Below are 23,415 nucleotides of genomic sequence, written 5' to 3' on the forward strand. Positions count from 1 at the left end.
AGACGAGTCTTAGTAATAAAACGTACGCACGCTTCTATGGATTTGATAGAAAATAAACAGGGGTGGCTTCCATTGGAGAACTAACAAACGCGAAGAGATCGCGTAGTATCTGCGTAAAAAAAACAAGCACTCTTACCTCGCGAGATATCTCAATGTGTTATGCAAGGCCTTCTTTCTTCAGAAAAAAAAAGATCAGTTCATGACAATATCAGACAACAATACATATACTCAAAGTAAGTATTCACTGCATGGATCCAAGACTCACTCAGGAGTCTAGAGTGTTAACGATTGGTCGTAAGGAATAACAAAATATCCCCCAATCTGTAGATCCGAGTCACTCTGTGCCCAGCTCATTAAATTTTATGGAAGTAGACTTCAGGTTGTCGAATGAACGACGCTCTAGACCCAAACAAGCTCGAGGATCCCACATTCATCTTCTCACTTCCTCGTACTCATTTCCACGCATAGATACATCTTCTATTCGACTACCGCTGACCGTCTCTCTCAGTAATTACGCAATCATTTATAAGGTTAAGCGTGTATAAAGCCAGCTAATGTGCGAGCTAGTTATCCGGGGAACATTCTATTGGATTACAGGCATGCAAGAATGTCCGCGCGCCATAACATTAAAATGAAGCTTTCTTTGCCCTTTCCTCCGACTTGCCCACTGCTGCAGCAGCCGTCGTTGCTGCTGTCATCGTCATCTTCGTCTGACACACCGCATCGAGGAGCGTTGCAAAGCGTGTGTAGACATGGCAGGAGCGTGGCACAGAGCAAAGGCGACGCGAGAAACTTGTTTGGATGTTTGCACCACGTCGAATGTGCGCACTGTCCTCTGGAGCTCCCTGTATCTCTGGCACATTAGCCTCTTCACGGCTAGAATTACCCGTGACTCCCCGCAAAAGCATTAACGAAATCGCAGCGCTCACATTTCCACTAGCATGCAAATCCGGACGGATGCTATATAGAATAGTAGAGAGGAGCAGTGAGAGAAGGCAGAGAATGGGCAGAGCCAACATAGTCGCGAAAACAGTGAATAACAGTTTTGCGGCTTCCTACTCGCAGTTCCCATACAGTGAGTAGGGCGGGAGGGGGGTAGTAGGTGGAAGGTGACGTGCGAAGGCGAGTAAACGCTACTACTATGAACATGATAGCGGCTGGGGGCAGACGGCATAAATAAAAGCTCAAGGTATGGTACGTTACGTTACTATTTTTGAAAAATAAGTAGCATGCTAATTTGTCAAGCGGACAACTCACGCAGGGCGTGCAAAATCAACGCGTATTAAAGCGCACCCTAAGGGTATGGGAGACACTACAGGAGCAGTGACACGTCAAATCAAAACTTATCTGCCCTTCTCAAACTTCTCAATGGAAAACTTTGTAGCTTTGGGGCTCGGGCATTGCCCGAGGTCCCGGGTTTGATCCCCACCGCAGCAACTGCATTTCGATTGGGGCGAAATAAAGAATGCTCGGGCACTTACATTTAGGCACACATTAAAGAAAACCATGGTGTCAAAATCAATCCGCAACTATGGCGTGCCTCATAATCGCATCGTGGTTTCGGCACGTACAGCCCCATAGTTTAATTAAAAAATAATACGTCTGACACAACGTGACGTGCCGTGTGTGGCAATGAATATGCACAAACCTATCATAGGTTATAAAATAAAGCGCACAACCACACCTTCAGGAAACATCTCCCCCTATGAGTTGTGCGTACAAAGCCGACAAACAGCAGTGTAACGTTTAACGTCCACTTGCCACACTCGTGTTGGACTAGACGTTTTTTTTATTGATTGATACTGCAATCCCGGTATCGGGATTATAGCAGGGTGGGAAAAAGAATTGAGCAGTTTCACAAAAATGGCAAAATGTAAACAAAAGAAATAAGGGTGCAGGTTATAGCTCTGCAGCCAGCATAAGGAATGCATTTGAACAAGATATGAAACAGTAAAAAAATAAAATACACAATAGAACAGTAAAGTGGTGAAATGAAGTAACGCAGGCTACGTAATATGTTGAGCGAATAACGTCAGTGACGGTTGCAACACATCATCGTTAGTGAGGCCATTCCAATCAGTAATAGTTCGTGGAAGAAATGAGTATTTAAAACACTTATTACGGATGAAAAAGGAGTTCAAGTTAGCTGATGTCGTTGTCGGGTCGCATACCTAGACGAAAAAGGAACTAAATGCGTGAGTTCAGTTCTGTAGAGTCCCTTAATTATTCGGTGCATGAATTTAAGTCTTGCAGAATGATTTCGCTCATTTACTGTCGCAGACCAGCTTTCATAAAAAGATGTGTTATCGATGTACGTCGGTAATTATTATATATGTATCGAGCAGCCCTCCTTTGTACCCTCTCTACTTTGTTTATGTTACTCTAATCTAATGGGTCCGAAATGACAGCAGCATAATATAAGGCAGGCAAAACAATACATCTGTAAGCAAGGAGGCGGACAGATGGAGTGAATAACCACAATGCCCGTCTTAAGAAAAACAATTTATGAAAAGCGTTACACGTTATGAAGTCAATATGTTTGTTCCAGCTGAGATTGTTAGTGGCCTTGTGCCCTAGATATTAATATTTTGTTACTTCTCCAAGTCTCACGTCATTATTACTGTAATAATATGTAAGGCATACTTTTTGCCAGTAATCCTCATCAATACAGTTTTTTTCAAAATTAATGGTCATCTGACATGATTCACACCATGCAGAAACATTTTGCAACGTGCTATTTAGTAGTATTTGATCTGAGATACTTCTTACTTCTCTATAAATGACACAATCATAAGCGTAAAGCCTAATTTTCATAGGAATGTTAGACACAATATCTTTAATGTATATTAAAAACAATACAGGCCCAAGAACAGAGCCCTGAGGGACGCCAGAGTGAACTGTGAGCTTGTCAGAACAATTATTATTAAAAACAATGAATTGTTATCTGTTTAAAAGTTAAGCTCTAATCTACTTTACTAATTGTTTGTTATGAAGTATTGTGTCTAACTTATAAATCAACTTTTCGTGAGTGACCCTGTCAAAAGCTTTCGCTAAATCCATAAATACGGCGTCAATATGTCTTCCCTTGGTAAATGAAAAGAAAAAATTATGTATAGTTTCTACTAGCTGTGTACAAGGTGAGCAACCCGTCCTGATTCCATGCTGATATTTAGTAAACAAATTGTTAGCTTCGAGGAAGTTTGATATGTGATAGTGAATTATGTGCTCAAGTTGTTCACAAGCAGTCGATGTTAGCGAAATTGGGCGGTAGTTCTTGAACAATCGCTTCTCTCCACTTTTGTGAAGCGGTTTCACTGTGGCAGTACCCCAGTATCTCGGGATTTTACTTTCATACAAGGACCTTGTGAATAAAACAAACAAATGGTTAGATGTCCATTGGGCATATCTTTTCAAAAAGGCATTAGGTATGTTGCCCTGTCCCGGTGATTTCTTTACCTAGAAGTTAAGCAGCACACTTAAGACACCACGCTCACTAATGACATTATCCTCCAGAGGCGGCAGTGAGGCTTCAAATTTTGGAAACATGTTATTGTCGTTGGTAAATATGGACTTAAAATGTTCATTGAAGACATTAGATAGTTCTTGTGCATCACTGACCAGAACACCTTTGATTTCAAACTGATCATGGGTCTTCGAGGTTGGGCAAACCGAACGCCAGAACTTCTCAGGAGACTCTGATATAAATTTGGGCAAAGATTTTTTAAAATAATGCTGCTTGTCAATGACCGTTTGCTTTTTGAGCTGAGAACTAAGAAAATATATTTTTGTTCCCATTCCGGAGAAAGAATGCTTTCTTTTTTTTTCTTTTTCATGCGCTTCAGTTTCCTTTTTAGCTGTAGCGTCGCCCGAGAAATACATCTGTTTTTCTTTTTTTTTAACAATAACTGGCATGTAACATTCAATACATTCATGAACCATGGCCTTAAACTGGTCCTAAAGTTCTTGAACACTTGCGCTGGTATTACAAAATGCATAAAAATTAAAGGAAAGAACATCAATAATGGAGACATAGTCAGCACGGGAGAAGTTTCTAAAATGCATTTGAGGGCAAACCTTATCAAGAGTCATGCCAGGAGCACCAGAAGAACAGCCTGGTGATCGGTGATACCAGGTATCACTACACACTTAGTTGCATCGAATATTGTTCCAGAAACAAAGAAGAGGTCCAAAATAGATTTTGAATTCCCTTGTATTCGGGTTGTTTGCTCTACAGTTTGCGTCAAGTCAAACGAGAAAGCTTTATCAAGCATTGCCTCGTTTGATTCATCACTATGCATTTTGAGTGTGTACGTTGACCAGTGAATATCCGGCAAATTGAAGTCGCGTGTTAAAATAATGCGACCATTTCGCTTAATAAAGGTTGTCATATAATCTTCAAGGTTATCCAAGACTGTGGCAGGCGATACAGGCGGCCTATACAGTGCTCCTACAATATACCGGACATTATTATGGTATGCCTTACAGAAAATGCATTCAATATTAGGCACTTCAGGCATGCTCAATATATTTAAATATACTTTAAAGAGTATGGAAACTCCTTCACCTTTACCACCACGGCCTTTCCGAAGTACACTGTAGGAAGCCGGCACAAATTCACTATCGTAAATGGTATCATTTAACCATGTCTGTGTTAAGACCGCGATGTCAGGATCGTCGCAAAGTAACATTCCTTCCAAATCACATATTTGTTTAATATTCTTCTACAATTTACATTCAGTATTTTTAGTGATTTAGGAATGGGCTGGTGCTGTCAGTTATTTTTAGTGATCAGCTTATAACGGACACCTTTAACTTCATCCCAGCCGTACATACATTGTCAGCGCGCAATTTATTGTGCGCTAGTTTCGCCTTGGCTCCATTAGCCTTTTCTTGGGCGGCAGTCTTCCACAGGTGCTTTCGTATTTCTCGCGTTTAGGTGGAGTAGTCTTCAGAGATTAATATTTCAGAACCCTTTAGTTTGTGCGGGAATTTCAATGCTGACGCCTTTTCTCGGTAGTCTAAAAATTTGAGTATTACGGGGCATTTTTTATCTTTAAATATGCGACCAATTCTATGACACCTCTCCATGCCAGAGACAGTTAATCCTAATTTGGCCTGAAAGACCTCGGTCACTACCTTACTTTCAAGCCCAGCTGCTGTCTCTTCGTCATCGTCAGTTAGCCCGTATATAACTGAATTGTTTCTGCAACTCCTATGTTCTAAGTCATCGAATTTAGAAATGAGAGCAGATAACTGTTTATCAATCCTTGCAACAGCGTTCCTCCAATGTTTTCACACGTTTGTTCAGTGCGTTCAACCAGCCAGCTATTTTTCAAAATTTTCTATGCGTTTGGTCAGTGCTGAAATGTTCTTCTCAATATCGTTTTGAGAACTCTGCAAGGCTTCCACAAATGTGTTCAACTTTCCCTGGCCGATCAGTAATTCGGAAAGCATTTCTTTTTCTGTAGCACCCGGATTTGCCTCTATATCGCCATACACCAGCAAGTCACTTGGCATAGAAATGACATAACTAAAAATATTTGAAAAAGATAGTGGGCAAGGCAGCAGTACTAAGAAGCGATCATCGCTTCGATAGCATGCAGTACGAAACAGAAGGGATTCCTTAGCATGTTGCTGGTGAGGCTGCTGCCATGCCTACGGGTGAAGCTCGGTGTGGTCTGGCCTTTTTATAGCGGGGAAGTGGATCATGTGGTCCGACGTAAACGCAGTTCGCATAAATGCGGTGATCATAGTTGGCGGCAACGAATATTCCACGAGGCAAATATCACCGGCACGTGGTGATGACATGGGACACGCCCCCAGGATTTCATTGCTTCGTGGGGCAGCGGGGAAACAACCGCATGATGATGGCTAGATTTGCAACAGAACTGCCACAACCTGCAGTACGAAACAGAAGCGATTCCACCGTAGTCTTCCATAGAAGGAGCCACCGTAGCCCTCCATAAAGAAAGAAACAAAATCCCGATAAAGAAAGGCGTGAGGCAGGCAGATACGTTCTCTCCAATGATATTCACAGCGTGTTTACAGGAGGTATTCAGAGACCTGGATTGGGGAGAATTGAGGATAAGAGTTAATGGACAATCCCTTAGTAACTTGCGATTCGCTGATGATATTGCCTCGCTTAGTAACTCAGGGAACCAATTGCAATCCATGCTCACTGACCTGGAGAGGCAAAGCAGAAGGGTGGGTATAAAAATTAATCTGCAGGACACTAAAGTAATGTTTAACACTCTTGGAAGAGAACAGCAGTTTACGATAGGTAGCGAGGCACTGGAAGCGGTAAAGGAATACATTTACTTAGGACAGGTAGTGACCGCGGATACGCATCATGAGACTGAAATAATCAGAAAAATAAGAATGGGCTGGGGTGTGTTTGGCAGGCATTCTCAGATCATGAAGAGCACGTTGCCATTATCCCTCAAGACAAAAGTATATAGCAGCTGTGTCCTACCAGTACTCATGTACGTGGCAGAAACTAGGAGGCTTACGAAAAGGGTTCTACTTAAATTTAGGATGACGCAATGAGCTATGGAAAGGAGAATGATAGGTGTAACGTTTAGGGATGAGAAAAGGGCAGATTGGGTGAGGGAACAAGCGCGAGTTAATCATATCTTAGTTGAAATCAAGAAAAAGAAATGGACACGGGCAGGGCATGTAATGAGGAGAGAAGATAACCGATGGTCATTAAGGTTTACTCTACTAGATTTCAAGAGAAGGGAAGCGTAGCAGGGGGCGGCACAAAGTTAGCTGGGCGGTGAGATCAAGAAGTTTGCAGGGACAACGTGGCCACAATTAGTACATGACTGGGGTAGTTGGAGAAGTATGGCAGAGGCCTTTGCCCTGCAGTGGGCGTAATCAGGCTGATGATGATTATTATTATTTCATGTTTATTAGTGCATTCTTAAAACGAGTGGGATCACGTGTAATAATGACGTAATTTGATTATTCCAGTAGATTGAAGTCCTAGGAAGCAATGATTGTGAGCATGCGACGGTGTTATGACTGCGTATGTTAATTTATGTACGTGAACACGCCGAGCTGAATAGTAGGGCGCATTGTGGATTCAAAGGGGGCGAAGAGATGCGTTGCGTTAGTAGATTTATGAAAAAGGGAAATGCGCGATGTTTTTTTCTGTGAAGAGATAATAATGGAATATGAAGGATACTCTTCGTTAATGTAACACTAGCAGTGGAATGGTAGTTAGCTAGGATGAAACGAACAGAGCGATATTGTACTGTTTCGATTTCGTTAATGAATGTGATCTGATGAGTATCCGAAACGGATAAGGCATATTCCAATTGGGGGCAGACGTAAGTTGTGTGCAACAGCCGTTTGATGAAACAGGTGCAAGCGAAAAATTTCTCTTCAAGTACCCTAGGAGCGGTTACCTTCAGATATTAGATATTGTACATGCTGCTCTCAAGGAAGAAAGAAAGATCGAATGTCAATATAATGGTAGCATGTAATGGATTGAAGGGGGCAGTCATTGAAGGCGTAGGCCGGGCAAGTTGTGCTAGAACGAGAAATCTGAACATATTTGCATTTATTATTGTTAAGCTCCATGCAGCGAGTGAGGTACCAATTAAATATGTTATTTAAATATGATTGAAGAGTAGTCATATCAGAGGCCTGAGGTATTTTTCGATATATACCACAGTCAACAGCGAATAAACAAATTTGTGAGGAAATGTTCTCTTTTGAATTGCTAATATACATTAAACATAAAAGAGAACCAATGACGGATCCTTGTGGAACAGCGGATTCAAAGGGACCCGCGTTTGACGTGGATGCGTAATGCGAAAACATAAAAAGAAAGACCAGTGCCTACCTCACAGACAGTGGTAGTGAAAGCAAAGAACTGATGAGCTCGCAAGGGAAAGCAGCGCATCATCGTAAGAAACACGGAGTTCATATTGGCGACGAACGCATCCCGTAATGTCATTTACCGCGTGACCGTACGTTGCAGAGGAAAGACACGTGACAACAAATTGGGAATGCGGTGAAAGGAACCACTGTATCCACCTAAGTACTTCCGGGTCAATGTTTATTGCGCTTAGTTTGTATAGCAATAATACATGTTTAACCTTTTCAAAAGCTTTCGAAAAATCCGAAAATATGTAATAAGTCCAAAAGGCGCTTTCAAGATATACGTCTAAGTCCTTATTAAAAGTTACTTGCTCAATCTCACAAAACATCATTTGCAAAATCCATGTTCACTGTTAGGGAAGAAATTATTTCCTTCAAGAAAATTGAAAAGGTTAGACAATATAATGTTCTCCATTATATTGCGCGGCACTGACGTAATCGATATGAGCCTGTAGTTAAAGGGATCCTGAGTTCCGCGAAATTTGTGGATCGGAATAATCCTTGCTGTTTTCCAGTCATGAGGCAAGGATGAACATAAGTACGACTGTGATTAAGTGCTCTCTAAGATGAGAGAAAAATACTCACTAGTATTTTTCTGAAATTTCGTCGTGATGTAGTCTATCCTGCAAGAAGACCTAAACTTGAGAGTGTCTATTATTTTCGTTATGTCACTAGCGTTAAAAATGATAAGATCCATAGGTGAAAAATTGCAGCATGATAGCCTTGAAATTTCGTTATCATTTCCTGAAGGTGTGAAAGCTTTTATAAGCACATGATTTAGAATCGTAGTGCAGTGCTACCTAGACATAGGCTCACTGGAAGACGTGCTCAGTGAAATCATTTTCAATTCACTAAGCTTTACTGCATTCCAGAAGCTTTTTGGGCCACATATAAGCATGTGAAAAATTGAAAACTATAAGTTGCCACGCATTCACATTGATAGTTTGAGTTGCGCGCAAAACACGCGAACGAGAGAACGACTGCACGGCACTTGGGACAGACGTAAAGGACATGGAGCACCCTAATCTACCCGCAAACTTGCCATCATGCCTTAACATTTTCCTCTGAATTGCTCCGTTTTCGTCAAAATGTCACTTTCAGAGGTGGGAAATTTCTCCAAGAAAATGAAAACAAGCATTTAACGTTTTCGAATGCTTCTATTGGCACTGATATCTTCGCATTAATAAAAATAGTTCTTCACGCGCGTCACAACAGTGAGCTTTCGCAGATGAAGACACGGAAGGACGCCAAGCCGCTGCTGAGCATCCTAATAATATTTCGCGAGAGGCTAAATTGACGAACTCACGTTCACATGCGTCATGCCTCGGAAAGACCAGTTCAGGCAGAATAATTGTCGTCCAACTCTACCATGATAACATCGCCTGTGGCAGCATCTTCTGAAAGACGTACTAATAGGGAACAGAAAGCATGTTTTTCCCTAAAATGTGTGTCATACTTTGGCGAAATGTGGTGTTTTCTAAACTGGGGAATCGTTCATTCCCATGGATGTTGCAGGTGTCCCTCCTTATGACGACACCTTCGGTGCTGTATCTACTGGCAAGCGCAGTCGCGGCTAAGGGTGCGAGGCTTTCTTCTTTGAAGAAGGTGATCAGCTTAGGTGCAACTCTGCCGAAGAGCACGGCAGGGCTCGTGCTCTCGATGCTGAAGCCTGTGGAATTCAGGAACGTCTACGGCATGTCTGAGGCGAGTGGAGTCGTCTGCTGCGCCCCAGCTGGTCAGGTGTGCTTCGAAAGCGTGGGCTTTCCAGTTGCCGACACAGAGGTGAAGGTAATGTACAATAATGTTTTGCGAATAGTCTTACAGAGGCATTTTTACGTCGATGATTTTTGCACATCCCCCTTATTTCCTGGATTGCGTCACCTGTTACTACATCAATTCAATTATATGCTGCATGAGGGCTCCTTCACACCTTCCGCAAGCTCCAAGCATGCCAAATGTTTGGTAACAGAAATTTAACTTGAGCGAAGAATCAGCAGTGAAAATAAGTGAATCGGTGCTCCTTACAAACTTTCAGGCTGGAGTTTTGCACATGAAGTTGACATATGCAAAAGATAAGCTAGTTTACGACATCAGCTCGTTACACACGAGTAGCAAAGTTTGTTCTTTCTCCTTGAAGTTGATCAAGTCCCTTGAAGGTGATAGTTGACGATGAGAAGCAGGAGGCCGGTTAAAGGTAAGAAAACGAAAATATTTACAATCTTTGAAGGAAAACACTGATGCTAAACACAGAGATAAAGAGCGAATTACTCATGTACTTTTCCTGAGTTAGAGATTGAGAAAACTGTCCCGGCATATACCAAATGAGTGTCACTGCTCGACTACCAAGTGGTTGTGACCCACACGTGCTTTGCATGCTATGGAGTCTTACTGATCTATAAGATTAGTTATCACAGCCTATACTGAAAGTAATGGATTTCATACAGCCTTTATATACATTTCAGTAAACAAACAAAAAGTGAAGGTGGCAACTGCTGGCCTACCTGGACATTCCACTAGTCAATGAGGGCGCAGCCTAATTTAAACCGCCAACTACTGGGTTGTCCCTAATCTCTTCAGCAGAGCCGTTATACTCTTGGCAAGCATTCGGCATTCTTCAAAATAAAATGGTTGTCTCTCTCCTATTCCACACTTCCTTAACGATTCATAGCTGCTTAAGTGCCTCTAATTTCTCTCATTACGTTTCATCAGAATTTTTCCACAGGCCCGCTCTTATGGAATACCAGTAGCGACACGAGCACCGGCAAACTACAATCGCTCCTGAAAAAGACCGTTTGTCGATTCTACTCTGTCACTACGCTGACCTCTATCAGCTTCCGACGACTAGCTGTTCTCCTTTTAGGCAATTATCGCCGCCTCCTCCGCGTAGGCCTTATAGCGCGTGAAAATGTGTTGCAATTGTGGCTCTTTTGCGGGAGGCATTTAGACCTGAAAAAGGTCGAGCAAAATAATGTCCCGCTACCTTTGCTGACTGTGTCATCGCTCGCGCATTCGTTGGTAGGGATCGCTAGGGAATTATCTCTGCATTTGAGCGTTTCGCCGCCTATTCTACACGTTTGAGAGATGAGAGGCTTAAGGCTAGGCATGCAGTCTGCTCCACACAATTTTCTTCTATAGCTGGCTCACATAAGACCTGGCCTTTTCAGCTCATTGCGCTACTGGAGTGGCGTACGGCGTCGCGTAAAACCAGTTCTCAAAGTGGGGGTCTCAAACACGCGGCCTTTTGCAAACACTATGGTTACTGATCCTGCAGTGATTACTTCTACTTACAAGGAGTTCTTTCAGTCGGTGTTGTTTGTTCCGTCACGCTCAACAATTGAATTCATACTCTTTCCATTGCACCGCTTGGAAGAAATTTCAGACGTTGAAGTGCTGTATGAGGGAATTGATGTTCTTCTACTGAAAATTGGCGTCAAAAATTGGTAGCCCCCGATGAGATGCTGAACGCATTTCTACGCAGGCATGCGCAATGAGTTGCGCATTACTTAAAAATATCATCGCACAAGCACTCCGCACAGATGTTTAACCAGCGAAGCTGAAACATGTGGCCCCGGTGTTTAGGGCTGGGTAAATTTCGGCGGTTCTTTAAACGACGCCTTAGTAGGCTGTCGGAGTGTCGGTACGCTGTTGCGGCTTGTGCTCAGCTACACGAGCCTGATCTTCCACCTGGGCTGACGCATCGGTACGGCGCATACAAGCTCGCTCCAGGTTCTGCCCGCGGTGTTGCTGATCGAACGCTGCCTGCTCCTAAGGTGTACGTATGACACGTGGCGTACCCATGTTGGAGCTGGAGAGAACTGCTGCACGTGCGCTCGGCTGCGACGGAGAACAGCGACGGCAAGAATGGCGCAAATAGTCCAACACCACCTAGATAGCACAAGACCTTTTCACTCCAATACATGACGTCATGTTAACTGGCCCGACTGTCATAGAGTCTCATGAGGATACTGCCGAGTAGGCAACAGTAATTTTGACGTCACCGCTTTCGTCATGCCGGTCTTGTCAATTGAAATGTCGGGCTAGGTAGCATGACGTCACGGGTCGGGTAAACAGGCCAATCCATACAAATAGGTGGTGAAGCTTCGGACAAAAAGCGGTTGAGAAAGAAATTGTCACCGACATCAGCAAGGGTGGCTACGGGAATGGCGATTGAAGCGCGACTGTGTTTAGAGGGAACAAACATGCGGAAAGAAAAAAAGCATTTGGAGACACACTTAGAACATTCAACGAAAATGAGATTCCTCATCAATTTTATATATGCGTGACGAGTAAAGTAAAAACAATTCAGTTTTATTTTATCACTATCAATAAATGCGCTGAATGATTCAGAAAGGCGCGCTCGTAAAGTTCACCTGTTACAATGCCCCCCTGGCCCATTGTGCTGCTTTGCTTGTCGACGTTTGTCTGAATTTGGTGACGCGGCTAGCTTCATCGTTCCTCTACCTGTTCAGTCAAACATAGTGAGTAACGACAGCCAGAGAAGTGCTTACTTTAGTTGTTCTCGTCCTACTGCGCAAGCCAACAGGCTTGGCGTCCGGCAATAGAATCAGCACTCTACACCTAAAGTTTTCGTCGGCCTCCAAAGAAAGTATGTTCTGTTCAAGTCTGCGATTTCAACACCTGTATGGCTGACCTTTTCTTGCATCGCTTTCCGCGCTGAAAGCTCGAAATGCCTATCGAGTCGAATGACGGCGCATTGCAATATTTGGTGGTCTGCCTCTAAAGGCAGACCACCAAATCGAATTTCGCGCGTTAGAGAGCAAAATCACGCCACTGATGTTTTTAACGGATATGGCGTCGCATTATTTTTTCTTCTGTTGGAACGGTTCCCTCCTCATACAGATGGCGCTAAGCCCCATGAGCCGCTGGTGAACCGCCATGTTTTGAATGTTTGGGCTTTCATGGAAACTGCGCTACCAGACATATTTACGTTGAATGGGCCTTGTGCTATCTAGGTGGTGTTGGCTAATCGTGCGCCTTTCTCTTTTTCTTTTTTTTTCTTCGGGCATGCGCATGGGGTAGCGCCGGATGAGTTTTCGGCGTACAGGCGACCAACAGACTGACGGACATACGGATGGATGGGTGGATGGACGGACAGACGGACGGACGGGTGGACGAATCGGCTAGCGATATACAGCTTCGCTATAATACTGCCGCTGAACGTATTAACGACATCAGTGCGAGCACTGAAAAAAGTATCAACAATCAAGCTTTTGGTTTGTCGCGTTTTCAGTTGATATCTGCGATATGACTTGCATTACCGACAACGCTCAGTATCCAATTTTCATCAGAGATATTGCCAGACGTCTTGACCTCCCAGAGGACATGGTTCACCTGGTGTCTATGAAAGGAAGAACCACTGGTGCCGAGATTTTCTCAGTGAATGAATAATGGGTCAAGCGGGAAGAATTGCTGTGGGAGAAGCTTGACTTTCTCGCAATTAGCGTCACCCCATGAATGTTTGGACGCTAGAACGGACTTGTCGGGGGCCTGTATACGAAGCTTGCAGCGCTCAGCTTGAATTCTGTTGCAGTCCAATGTATTCTGCACACAGAGGCGCATGGCGCAATTCGCTGGAAACGAAGTACGTCATTAAAGCTGTTTAGCTTGTTGGACATTATTTGGTTAAATATTATGTAGCATTGCCAGATTGTGTGTTTTTTAGAGGCTGGCCAAACTGCATAAAATGTTATTGTGTACTACGCTGAGGTGCCGTGGCTCAGTAGGGTAAAAATGCTTTATAAATTGCTGAATGAGATTTATGTATTCATGACAGCCACAGGCAAAATGGCTGCCGATCTGTTAGATGCCAAGTGCATGAATTAGCGTCCTTGCATATATACGGACATACTGGGCTCTTAAACATCCTCCTAATGCTAAGCTCCAAGGCAGGAACAAAGTGAGCACTGCAATGTGTGCCCTCTTTGCATTAAATGAAGATGTGCAGCTTTGAGAGCATCAGGTAAAGAAGGCAGCGTTCGATTATTTCACGACGTTGATGTTAATGGAAAATGGAAAGCATAGCAGTCTTTTTGTTGACTGCTCTATTATCCTCTCAAGAATTGCGAGACCAGTGCCATGACATGCATGCTGGCCTGTCTTAATATTTCAAGATTTTCTCGCTGCCATTATCGGTGCAAGTAGATGGTTTACCTTCTGGACTACAAAATCAACTGTTGGAACTGCAAGGCCAGCCCGACGCTCAAGTCTAAGTTTCATCATCTTGGTGCACCCGATTTTTATTAGTTTCCTGGAGAAAGCATACTTCCTGTAATGCATAAGAAAGCAGCGAGAATGTGCACCATGTTTGGCGGCGCTTATGTGTGCGAGCAGCTATTTTCTTTTATAGGCGTGAACAAGTCGTTACGGTGCTCAAGAATTACAGATGCCCATTTCCTGTTTGTCATAAGGACCACGTCAGCTTTTGTCCTGGTGAAGCGATGCCAGGCATTAGGCCAGCATCTGTAAGGCAGCAGAATGTTGATAAGAGGATATAAAAGGTCTTTCGTCTTTCTCTTTGTCTACCCTTTTTTTCTACTGGGCTTCGTGCTGTATTTTCTCCTTGCTGTGCTTTCGGCCATAATTGCAAAATTAACTTCCCTCTCCCCGGTTAAAAAGCCACAGTGCGGCCTTCGGGATTCTTTATGGAATATAAGTGGCTCGAGACCCTGTTTTAAAGAAACTGATGAACTCTCTTGAATGCCGTCGAGCGCTTATGTAAGCTTGCGTCAAGTGATGTGCGGAGCAACAGTGTAACACATTTGTAACATCGACTCCACATGTTGCTACGACATACTGAGTGGCCTTACAAAGTACGACACTAGCGTACCTATACATCGCACGGGAATAAACGCCACCTCACCGTATTTTTGCATAAACTGCGACTGACGTTTACTCTCCAGTCCAATGCGTTCCAAATTACTTTGAGCCGAACCATGTTTTATGCCTGTTCACACAATTTGTCGTTGCAAAGATTGCTTTGCAATCTGCTTTAATTTTATTCGTCAGGCTTTTCGCCATGTAATTTACATTAGGTAGGACTGGTAATGTATTCCTCCTAAGGAAGGCACGTTCAGTGTTCCTCTGCGACAGTTTCTCGACTTGACGCTTCACTTGGTGCGGTGAGCGCTTCCGAATCTTGTGTCCGTGTGAAGAATGATTGAATCCGTATTGTCAAGATACTCTGGAGTAAATGAATATTAGTCTCTTAAGAACCGCACCTTGGTATGATCGAATCACTCTAGTAGTTCTCTTTCCCTATACTGTAATTATTTATAATTCTGATTGTAAGCCGGGTAAATGATGAAGATAGCTGACACTTAAAATGCCTATTTTGTGGCACCGTAGATTCTTGATCCGAAGACCAAGAGAACGATGCCTCCGCTTGAACATGGCGAAATAATGGTGCGCTCGCCGAACCTCATGACATCTTACTACAATAACAGCGATGCAACAGCTGCAGCTGTTGACGCTGAAGGCTGGCTGCGCACAGGTGAGCTGCATGTATACGTTTGAACGCACTAGCAGTGCCCAAGTGAACAGCGTTTATTAGCCGTATAGCGCGCTAAGATCTAACGTTAACTTACACTATTATATTTTTACAGTTTATGCCCCTTTTTTCCTATACAATACAACGAATGTATTATTACAGTGCGTACCTTAATATAGTCGGTGAAATCTCTGGTATAAAAGCTTCTTGTACGGCGGCTAGAGACTGAAAGCGTGAAAAACTAAAAGAAAACAAATTATGACCCCAATGAAAGCAAAAAAAGTTATTCAAATATACTTGACGGTTTGGCCACTCCAGAATAGCCTTATTCGCACCAAATGAAAACAGGAAGGGGGCGAAAGTATATCATGTTGATTACATCGTGTAAGGTGCGGGCGCCGGTCAAGTTAGGATATCCACTGTTTGTTCCTTGGGGCCATCTGGATATGTAGCAACTGATGAGCGAGGCAATGGCTTAAGTTTCTTTCAGTGGAAAAGACATATGGGATGCCCCAGCCGATCAATGGCCGATCAGCGCCAGTGCATTAGAGGCCTGATCAGGTTCCACAAGCGCGGTAGTGATACGCTGTGCTCGTTCATGTTGTTCCAAAGTTCATCTTGTTTTCTTTGAAAGTTGCTACTTTAATTCAATGTGGTTATTGCGTCGTCATCATACCGCTTTTGTCATTCCATTTGTCGTTCCTACTTCGTCATTCCATCGTAATCATGGCGTCGTCATTCCATGGTGGGCGTGCCACCGTTGTCATTCTTTTGACGTCATTGAATCGTCTTCGTACAGGCGTCGTCACGCATTCGTCGTAATACTGTTGTCGCGATGCCGTCTTGGTCGTGACATCGTTGTCATTCCTGCTTCGTCATCTAATTCCTGCGCTACGGCCGTCTTCACGCCACCGTCGTTATCCCGCTTTCATAAGGCCGTCGCCGTCACCCGGTCGTCGTTATACTATCCTCATCACTTCAGGCTCATCATCCCATCTTCTTAATGCAACTGCCGTCATCGCGTCGTCGTCATTTCATAGGCGTCATACAGGCTTCGTCATTCCGTTGTTGTCGCTGTGGTGTCACTAGCGCTGGTACCTTTTTGGCCATGGGTCACCCGAACAAGCCAGCGCATAGCTAGGTTGACCGGTCCCGGAGACAGGGTGTCGGATATAGCCGAAGCAATGTAAAGCCCTGAATTGCCACTACAGACTCAAAGAAGGGCGCCTTCAGTAATACGGTGTGTCACTCTACGTTGCTTGACTGCTAATCCCAATAACGTCTACACTCATTGCGAGACGGTTTCTGCGCAATTTCTTCTTTTTTCGTCTAGTAATATTCCGCGCCAATAGTGAGGTATTCTGGGAAGTATAACCGCAAACTACGTGCATCAAAAGTGCCACATGTTTGTCATTCGCTATTCTGACATTCCTGCATATTCTATCGTCTTCTCAAATGTTTTAATTTCGAAATCACGAAAAGTCAACTGTTTTAATTACGAAATAATATGGCAGCTTGTGAAGGTCGAATTTACACTCAACCTTAGTAATGGAACCCCAACAGCTGCTTTGCGCTACTCTAATGTAGCTTGTAAGACATGTGACCGTATCAGGCATTTAAGCCAGTTGGAATCTGCAAATACTGAACCAGGAATCACATTTCTTAGACTGCTGTGTCCGCAATCAAGCATGGCCTAACAAGCGTCAAAGTTTATCTGATGTGTGGAAGTATAGGCGTAACATAGATGCTTTGAGTTCCCGGAGAGATAAGTCTACTACGATATCTTGCGATTGGTAGCAGGAACTACGTGAGTGACGCAGAGGTGCACGCAGGGGACATGGGCTACTACGATGTTTCTGGTCGCGTGTTTGTGACCGAGCGGCTGAAGAGCGTCATCAAGTGCTTCGATACCAAGGTGGAACCCTTCGAGGTGGAGCAATGTGTTCTTGAGCTTCACTTTGTGGCCGAAGTAGCCGTGCTCGGCGTGGCGCACCCGGTGCTCGGAGAGGCACCTGCCGCCATTGTTGTCCTGCGGCGAAAATTGGAGGCGGAGAAGCACGGCCACATCGCACAGCGGATCAAGGAGCACGTGGCAGGTACGTTCATGCATGCAGTGCTTTGTTGCTGCAAGCCAACTCCATTCATGGCGGTCGCACTGTAGAGCGCATTGTACAAAAGCATAGCGTAAAATATGAAACAATGTTGCTATCTACAACAGCACAAGTACATTAACTTTGTGTTTGATGAGCTCCCTACAAAAGTAATCCCAGAAACGGCGTAGGTGTCCTTTTTATTTCATTAGCATTATTTCGGTACTTCACGCACATTCTGGGGCTGTCTACCTATCAATCTATCTATCTACCTATCTATGTTTATTTCTTAGTATCCATTTGCCCGCCTACCTGGGTCACTAGGGATTCCGTGGTCGAATGAATCGCACTACTGTGGTAAAGGAACAGGGCTCGAAGCAAACCATCCGACTAGCTGCCACTGTGTAACGATGTTTTGACCATGTGCTGCTCTTGAATGAATCTCTTTGACGCGACATGGGTCAGAGTAGATGCAGGACTGGTAGGTACCGCTGTTGGAAGGTACGCTTTAGCGCCGACTTCGAATCCTAGATATGTGCTATTTGGTATGTGCTGGTCTTCAGTGTTATGTATGTGCTGGTCTTGAGTGAACCTCTTTCATGCCACTTCGGACCACAGGGTATGTGCCAGTACGGTTGTGACGCTCTTCAATGAACGTCTTTGACTCCAGCTTGGGCAACTAGGTATGTGTCACTGGTAATGTGACGCCCTACAATGACGAATAGCATCCCTTAAATTTACGCGATGTTAAGCGGAAACGAACCCACGCCACAAGGCTTCCTCAGGGACAGGAACTTTATGCATAAGTAAGTTGAGCCGCAAGGTCACTGAGTATGTGCTGCTCTTCAATGAAGCTCTCGCCAAGTTCGGTCACAGAGTACGTGCCACCGAGTTTGCGGCATGTGAGGGAACAATTTACAACGTTCGCAGGAACCAGCGAGCCACGCTTCTCCTCTCGGAGGCTACGTGCGGACTTCGTGGCAGCGCCACTAGATGGCGCAGCGTGTCCAGAAAGAAGCGCGAGAGAGGAGCCCGGCTGTTGAATAACGGTTTTCTCAGCGTTCGCCATGCACGGCCGCGCCATACATTTCAGAGCAGTGTTGCCAACTAGAAACACAAAATTCCTGTGGTCAAGGCATCAGAAAGCTCTGAAATCCATATTACGAGCAGTTAAAGTCCGCTAAAAACGCACTATATATAGCGAAAAATCAGAATCACACATATTTTAGTGTGTCTACATGAAGCGTAGTAGAAAAATTTTCACTGTGTAGAAGAGTCCGTTCTTTCTTGCTTTTGTTGATAGTGGGCTAAGAAGTATAAATGATCAATAAGAATAAGCGCTTTATTTGTGCGACTGCAAGTTCGCAACCCTGTAGCGAAGCCAAACTAAAAATTGATGCTTCCGCGTACTACAATCACTGGCAGGAAATCCGGTTGAACAATCGCGTGGCGATTCAAATTGCAGAAACGTGCCCGCCACTTCATCTTGGAATGGCCCCGTACCATTCCATGTGTATTGGCTCGCTAGCATGGCTGCGCCTTGGGTTTTCATCGCTGATCCCCCAGACCTTCATCTTGCCGATCTCGCGAATAACGTGTTCGCACATCATTAACTGACGCAGCACTTATCGTTATTTCGGAGGCCAGCCCATAGAGTAGGGATATTTCTCATCACGGCGGATATTCTGTTTAATTCAGATGTAATCTTAATCATCTGACTGAATTCAATATCTGTGTTGGGCCATGGCGCCATCATTACCGATTAATTGACAACACACCAACAAAACCGGTTGGTGTTCTTAACTGAAGTCATTTCACGAGGCAAACTTTCCCTACGGCGTGTTTGTCGAAATACCAGTGCCGAAAATGCTGAAATACTACTGCAAAACAGCCTAAACGTTTAGAGCAATTCAAAGGAGGCATGAAAACATCGTGTAAGAACGCCAGGCATGCACACTGTTTCTGGATGATGATCATAATTGTCTCTTACTACAGAACAGGTATTCAGCTTTAGCACAGGAAGAGAACCATAGTGCTAAAGCAATGGACGACAATCTTATGGGCATCATTAAGGAGTCTGCAATAGAAGTCCGTGGCAACTCCGTTAGAGAGGATACCAGTAAGCTATCGTAGGAGACGAAAGATCTGATCAAGAAACGCCAATGTATGAAAGCCTCTAACCCTATAGCTAGAATAGAACTGGCAGAACTTTCCAAGTTAATCAACCAGCGTAAGACAGCTGACGTAAGGAAGTGTAATATGGATAGAATTGAACATGCTCTCAGGAACGGAGGAAGCCTAAAAAGAGTGAAGAAGAAATTAGGGATAGGCAAGAATCAGATGTATGCGTTAAGAGACAAAGCCGGCAATATCATTACTAATATGGACGAGATAGGCCAAGTGGCTGAGGAGTTCTATAGAGATTTACACAGTACCAGTGGCACCCACGACGATGATGGAAGAGAGAATAGTCTAGAGGAATTTGAAATCCCACAAGTAACGCCGGAAGAAGTAAAGAAAGCCTTGGGAGCTATGAAAAGGAGGAAGGCAGCTGGGGAGGATCAGGTAACAGCAGGTTTGTTGAATGATGGTGGGCAGATTGTTTTCGAAAAACTGGTCACCCTGTATACGCAATGCCCCATGATTTCGAGCATACCGGAATCTTGGAAAAACGCTAACGTAATCCTAATCCAAAAGGAAGGGGACGCCAAAGACTAGAAAAATTATAGACCGATCAGCTTACTGTCCGTTGTGTACAAAGTATTTACTAAGGTCATTCCAAATAGAATCAGGAACACCTTAGACTTCCGTCAACCAAAGGACAAGGCAGGATTCCGTAGAGGCTACTCAACAATAGACCATATTCATTCTATCAATCAGGTGATAGAGAAACGTGCGGAATATAACCAACGCTTATATATAGCTTTCATTGATTACGAGAAAGCGTTTGATTCAGTGTAAACCTCAGCTTTCATTGAGGCATTGCGGAATCAGGATGTAGACGAGCCGTATGTAAAAATACTGAACGATATCTATAGCAGCTCCACAGTCACCGTAGTGCTCCATAAAGAAAGCAACAAAATCCCAATAAAGAAAGGCGTCAGGCAAACAGATACGTTCTCTCCAATGCTATTCACAGCGTGTTTACAGGATGTATTCAGAGACCTGGATTGGGAAGAATTGGGATAAAAGTTAATGGAGAATACCTTAGTAACTTGCGATTCGCTAATGATATTGCCTTGCTTTGTAACTCAGGGGTGCAACTGCAATGCATGCACACTGACCTGGAGAGGCAAAGCAGAAGGATGGGTCTCAAAATTAATCTGCAGAAAACTAACGTAATGTTTAACAGTCTCAGAAGAGAACAGCAGTTTACGATAGGTAGTGAGGCATTGGAAGTGGTACAGGAATACATCTACTAAGGACATGTAGTGACCACGGATCCTTGAAATAATCAGAAAAATAAGAATGGGCTGTGGTGCGTTTGGCAGGCATTCTCAGATCATGAACCACCGGTTGCCATTATCCCTCAAGAGAAAAGAGTATAACAGATGTGTCTTACCAGTACTCACGTACGCGGCCGAAACCTGGAGGTATACGAAAACGGTTCTACTTAAATTGAGGGCAATGCAACGAGCTATGGAAAAAAGAATGATTGGTGTAACGTTAAGGGATAACGAAGGAGCAGATTGGGTGATGGAACAAACGCGAGTTAATGATATCTTAGTTGAAATCAAGAAAAAGAAATAAGCATGGGCAGGACATGTAATGAGGAGGGAACATAACCGATGGTCATTAAGTGTTACGGACTGGATTCCAAGGGAAGGGAAGCGTAGCATAGGGCGGCAGAAAGTTAGGTGGGTGGATGAGATAGGGAAGTTTAAAGGGACAACATGGCCACAATTAGTACATGACTGGAGTAGTTGGAGAACTATGGGAGAGGCCTTTGCTCTACAGTGGGCGTAACCAGGCTGGTGATGATGATGATGACGATGATGACCAAAGAGACGTGAATAACTTGCCTGTATGCTACGCGTGAAACACGAGCTATTGTAAAAAATTGTAAGCTTTTGTACCGTTAAAAAGGAAGCCAACATTACAGAAAAATCGTGACGAAACTCGACGCCCTCAAGCGAAAAAGTTTTTTTTCGCGTCAGCGCCAGAAACCGCTACATTTATGTGTAAAACCGCTCACTTAGCAACACTGTTTGCAAAGGCCACATGCAGGCTTCGCAGCGCCGGCGTTAGGTGGCGGTGAGTGTTTTTAGGGGACCGCAAAATAGGAATCGCGCTGCAGTACACCTCTCGTATGTAACTCGTTTCGATGATAGCAAAACTTGCGTCCTTACATTTTTTCAATGCTAACGCATTGTCACCGACCGTCATCGTGAGATCCATTCTGGCTTAGCTTTTTTCATTATGTAGAGCTCAGAACATTGTCGCTTCTGGATAATAGGGAGGTTAGAGCGAGCAAACAGTACAGCTGCGTCGTTCGCTTTTGTCGTTTATTGTTATAGCAGCCCACCCTAAAAGAATTGTTAGTTAGAGGACGGTAACCATGAATCTAAAACTTATTGATGGAAACTCATATGCACGCCAATAATGTTTCATATAGTTACCTGCATAACGTAAGATGCATGTCCGTAAGACATTCAATGGAATCTCACAACACTGATTGGATTCCATGGAGCCCAGCAGTGTCGTACGCTGACAACTTGTGGTTCTTAGTCTTAACGGTGTCCGCCACCTCGTTTCTGCCGACAATGTTAGCGGGCGGGGAGCATACAGTGCGGAAGCTAAGGAGCACACTCAATTTCTGCACGTGCGGTATTTCGAGTGAGTGGCCCTTTCGTTTCACACGCCGAGCTTGCGAGTGCACGCTTTTGTTTCGTTACGTCGTAGCCCTCTCTTTATATATGACTAGTAGGCCGGTGCCTTCTCTGACGCAAGAATTAATGTTTCAACTATGAATATTGATAGACCTAAGGTGATAACTTATGCAAACTGGAGCGCCAACTGAAGCGACGCATAGGTGTAGCTGAACGACCGCTAGATTTTAAACCTTCGTATTGTTATCCAGTATCGTGGCACGTCGATGCACGTTTAGGATAACTAATAACTTTGTGTGCATTACCTCACTTCCCACTTTAGAGGGTGCGGTATGAAAAGCGTTTTCTCCTAGAGTACTGAGCACGTCACCATTACTCACAAAAGTAAAATATTGTTTAAAATGCGTGCTTATTTATTTTTCAGAGAGATTGGCTGTTTACAAGGGACTACACGGTGGGATTGTATTCGCTGAAAAGCTGCCCAAGAACACAAGAGGCAAAGTGCTGAAGCGCCATCTCATGACTGAGTTTGTAAAGCTTAAGGAGGCCGGAGCATTTTATTGAATGCTGTCGAGGACATATATACATGTTTGTTTTTGTCTACGTTATATACAAGTAACGGGTAACTCAGAATTCTAGTAATACCATAACATGAATAAAAACTGATGTTTATTAGATTCATTTATTTATTTATATACAAGAATAATGCAAACCTGAGTGCCAGGCTTCATGCAGGAGCAGGCCTACAAAGCAAACATGACATTAAAGTATTTCGAACATGGTATCGTAACGAACATATCACTGTAATCAAATCATCATGAGGACAAACCAGCAAGCACATACTACCAAGTTTCCTAAGCAAAACTAGAACAGATAAAATAGGAAAAACAAACATTACAAGAAATGAGAATAAAGATAATGCAGCTTGATTCCTTTGTCTAAACTCCACTCAAAAAAGAAAACAAAAAGCAAGTAACAATACGGAGACAAAACTTCCTGACAGCGCGCAAGAGAGCAACGAAACATTTGCGTACTGTACGCTGTCAGTAGATAAGGCATTCCACTGCCGAGCTGTTCTTGGGAAGAACGACTTTTTCAAAAT

The 23,415-nt window shown here is 43.8% G+C and overlaps 1 protein-coding gene across 1 annotated transcript in view; it reads left to right on the forward strand.

The window, feature by feature from the left end:
- Positions 1 to 22,892, forward strand: part of LOC135907765 (uncharacterized) — a 71,835-nt gene extending 48,943 nt beyond the window's left edge. The window contains exons 9-12 of the mRNA XM_070522764.1: positions 9,403 to 9,675; positions 15,253 to 15,397; positions 17,227 to 17,490; positions 22,738 to 22,892. Coding sequence (XP_070378865.1) covers positions 9,403 to 9,675; positions 15,253 to 15,397; positions 17,227 to 17,490; positions 22,738 to 22,877 — 822 coding nt within the window. The 3' untranslated portion in view covers positions 22,878 to 22,892. The remainder of the gene's footprint in view (positions 1 to 9,402; positions 9,676 to 15,252; positions 15,398 to 17,226; positions 17,491 to 22,737) is intronic.
- The last annotated feature ends 523 nt before the right edge of the window (positions 22,893 to 23,415 follow it).

The sequence above is a fragment of the Dermacentor albipictus genome, chromosome 8, assembly GCF_038994185.2.
Source record: "Dermacentor albipictus isolate Rhodes 1998 colony chromosome 8, USDA_Dalb.pri_finalv2, whole genome shotgun sequence".
In the NCBI taxonomy this organism is placed as follows: domain Eukaryota; kingdom Metazoa; phylum Arthropoda; class Arachnida; order Ixodida; family Ixodidae; genus Dermacentor; species Dermacentor albipictus.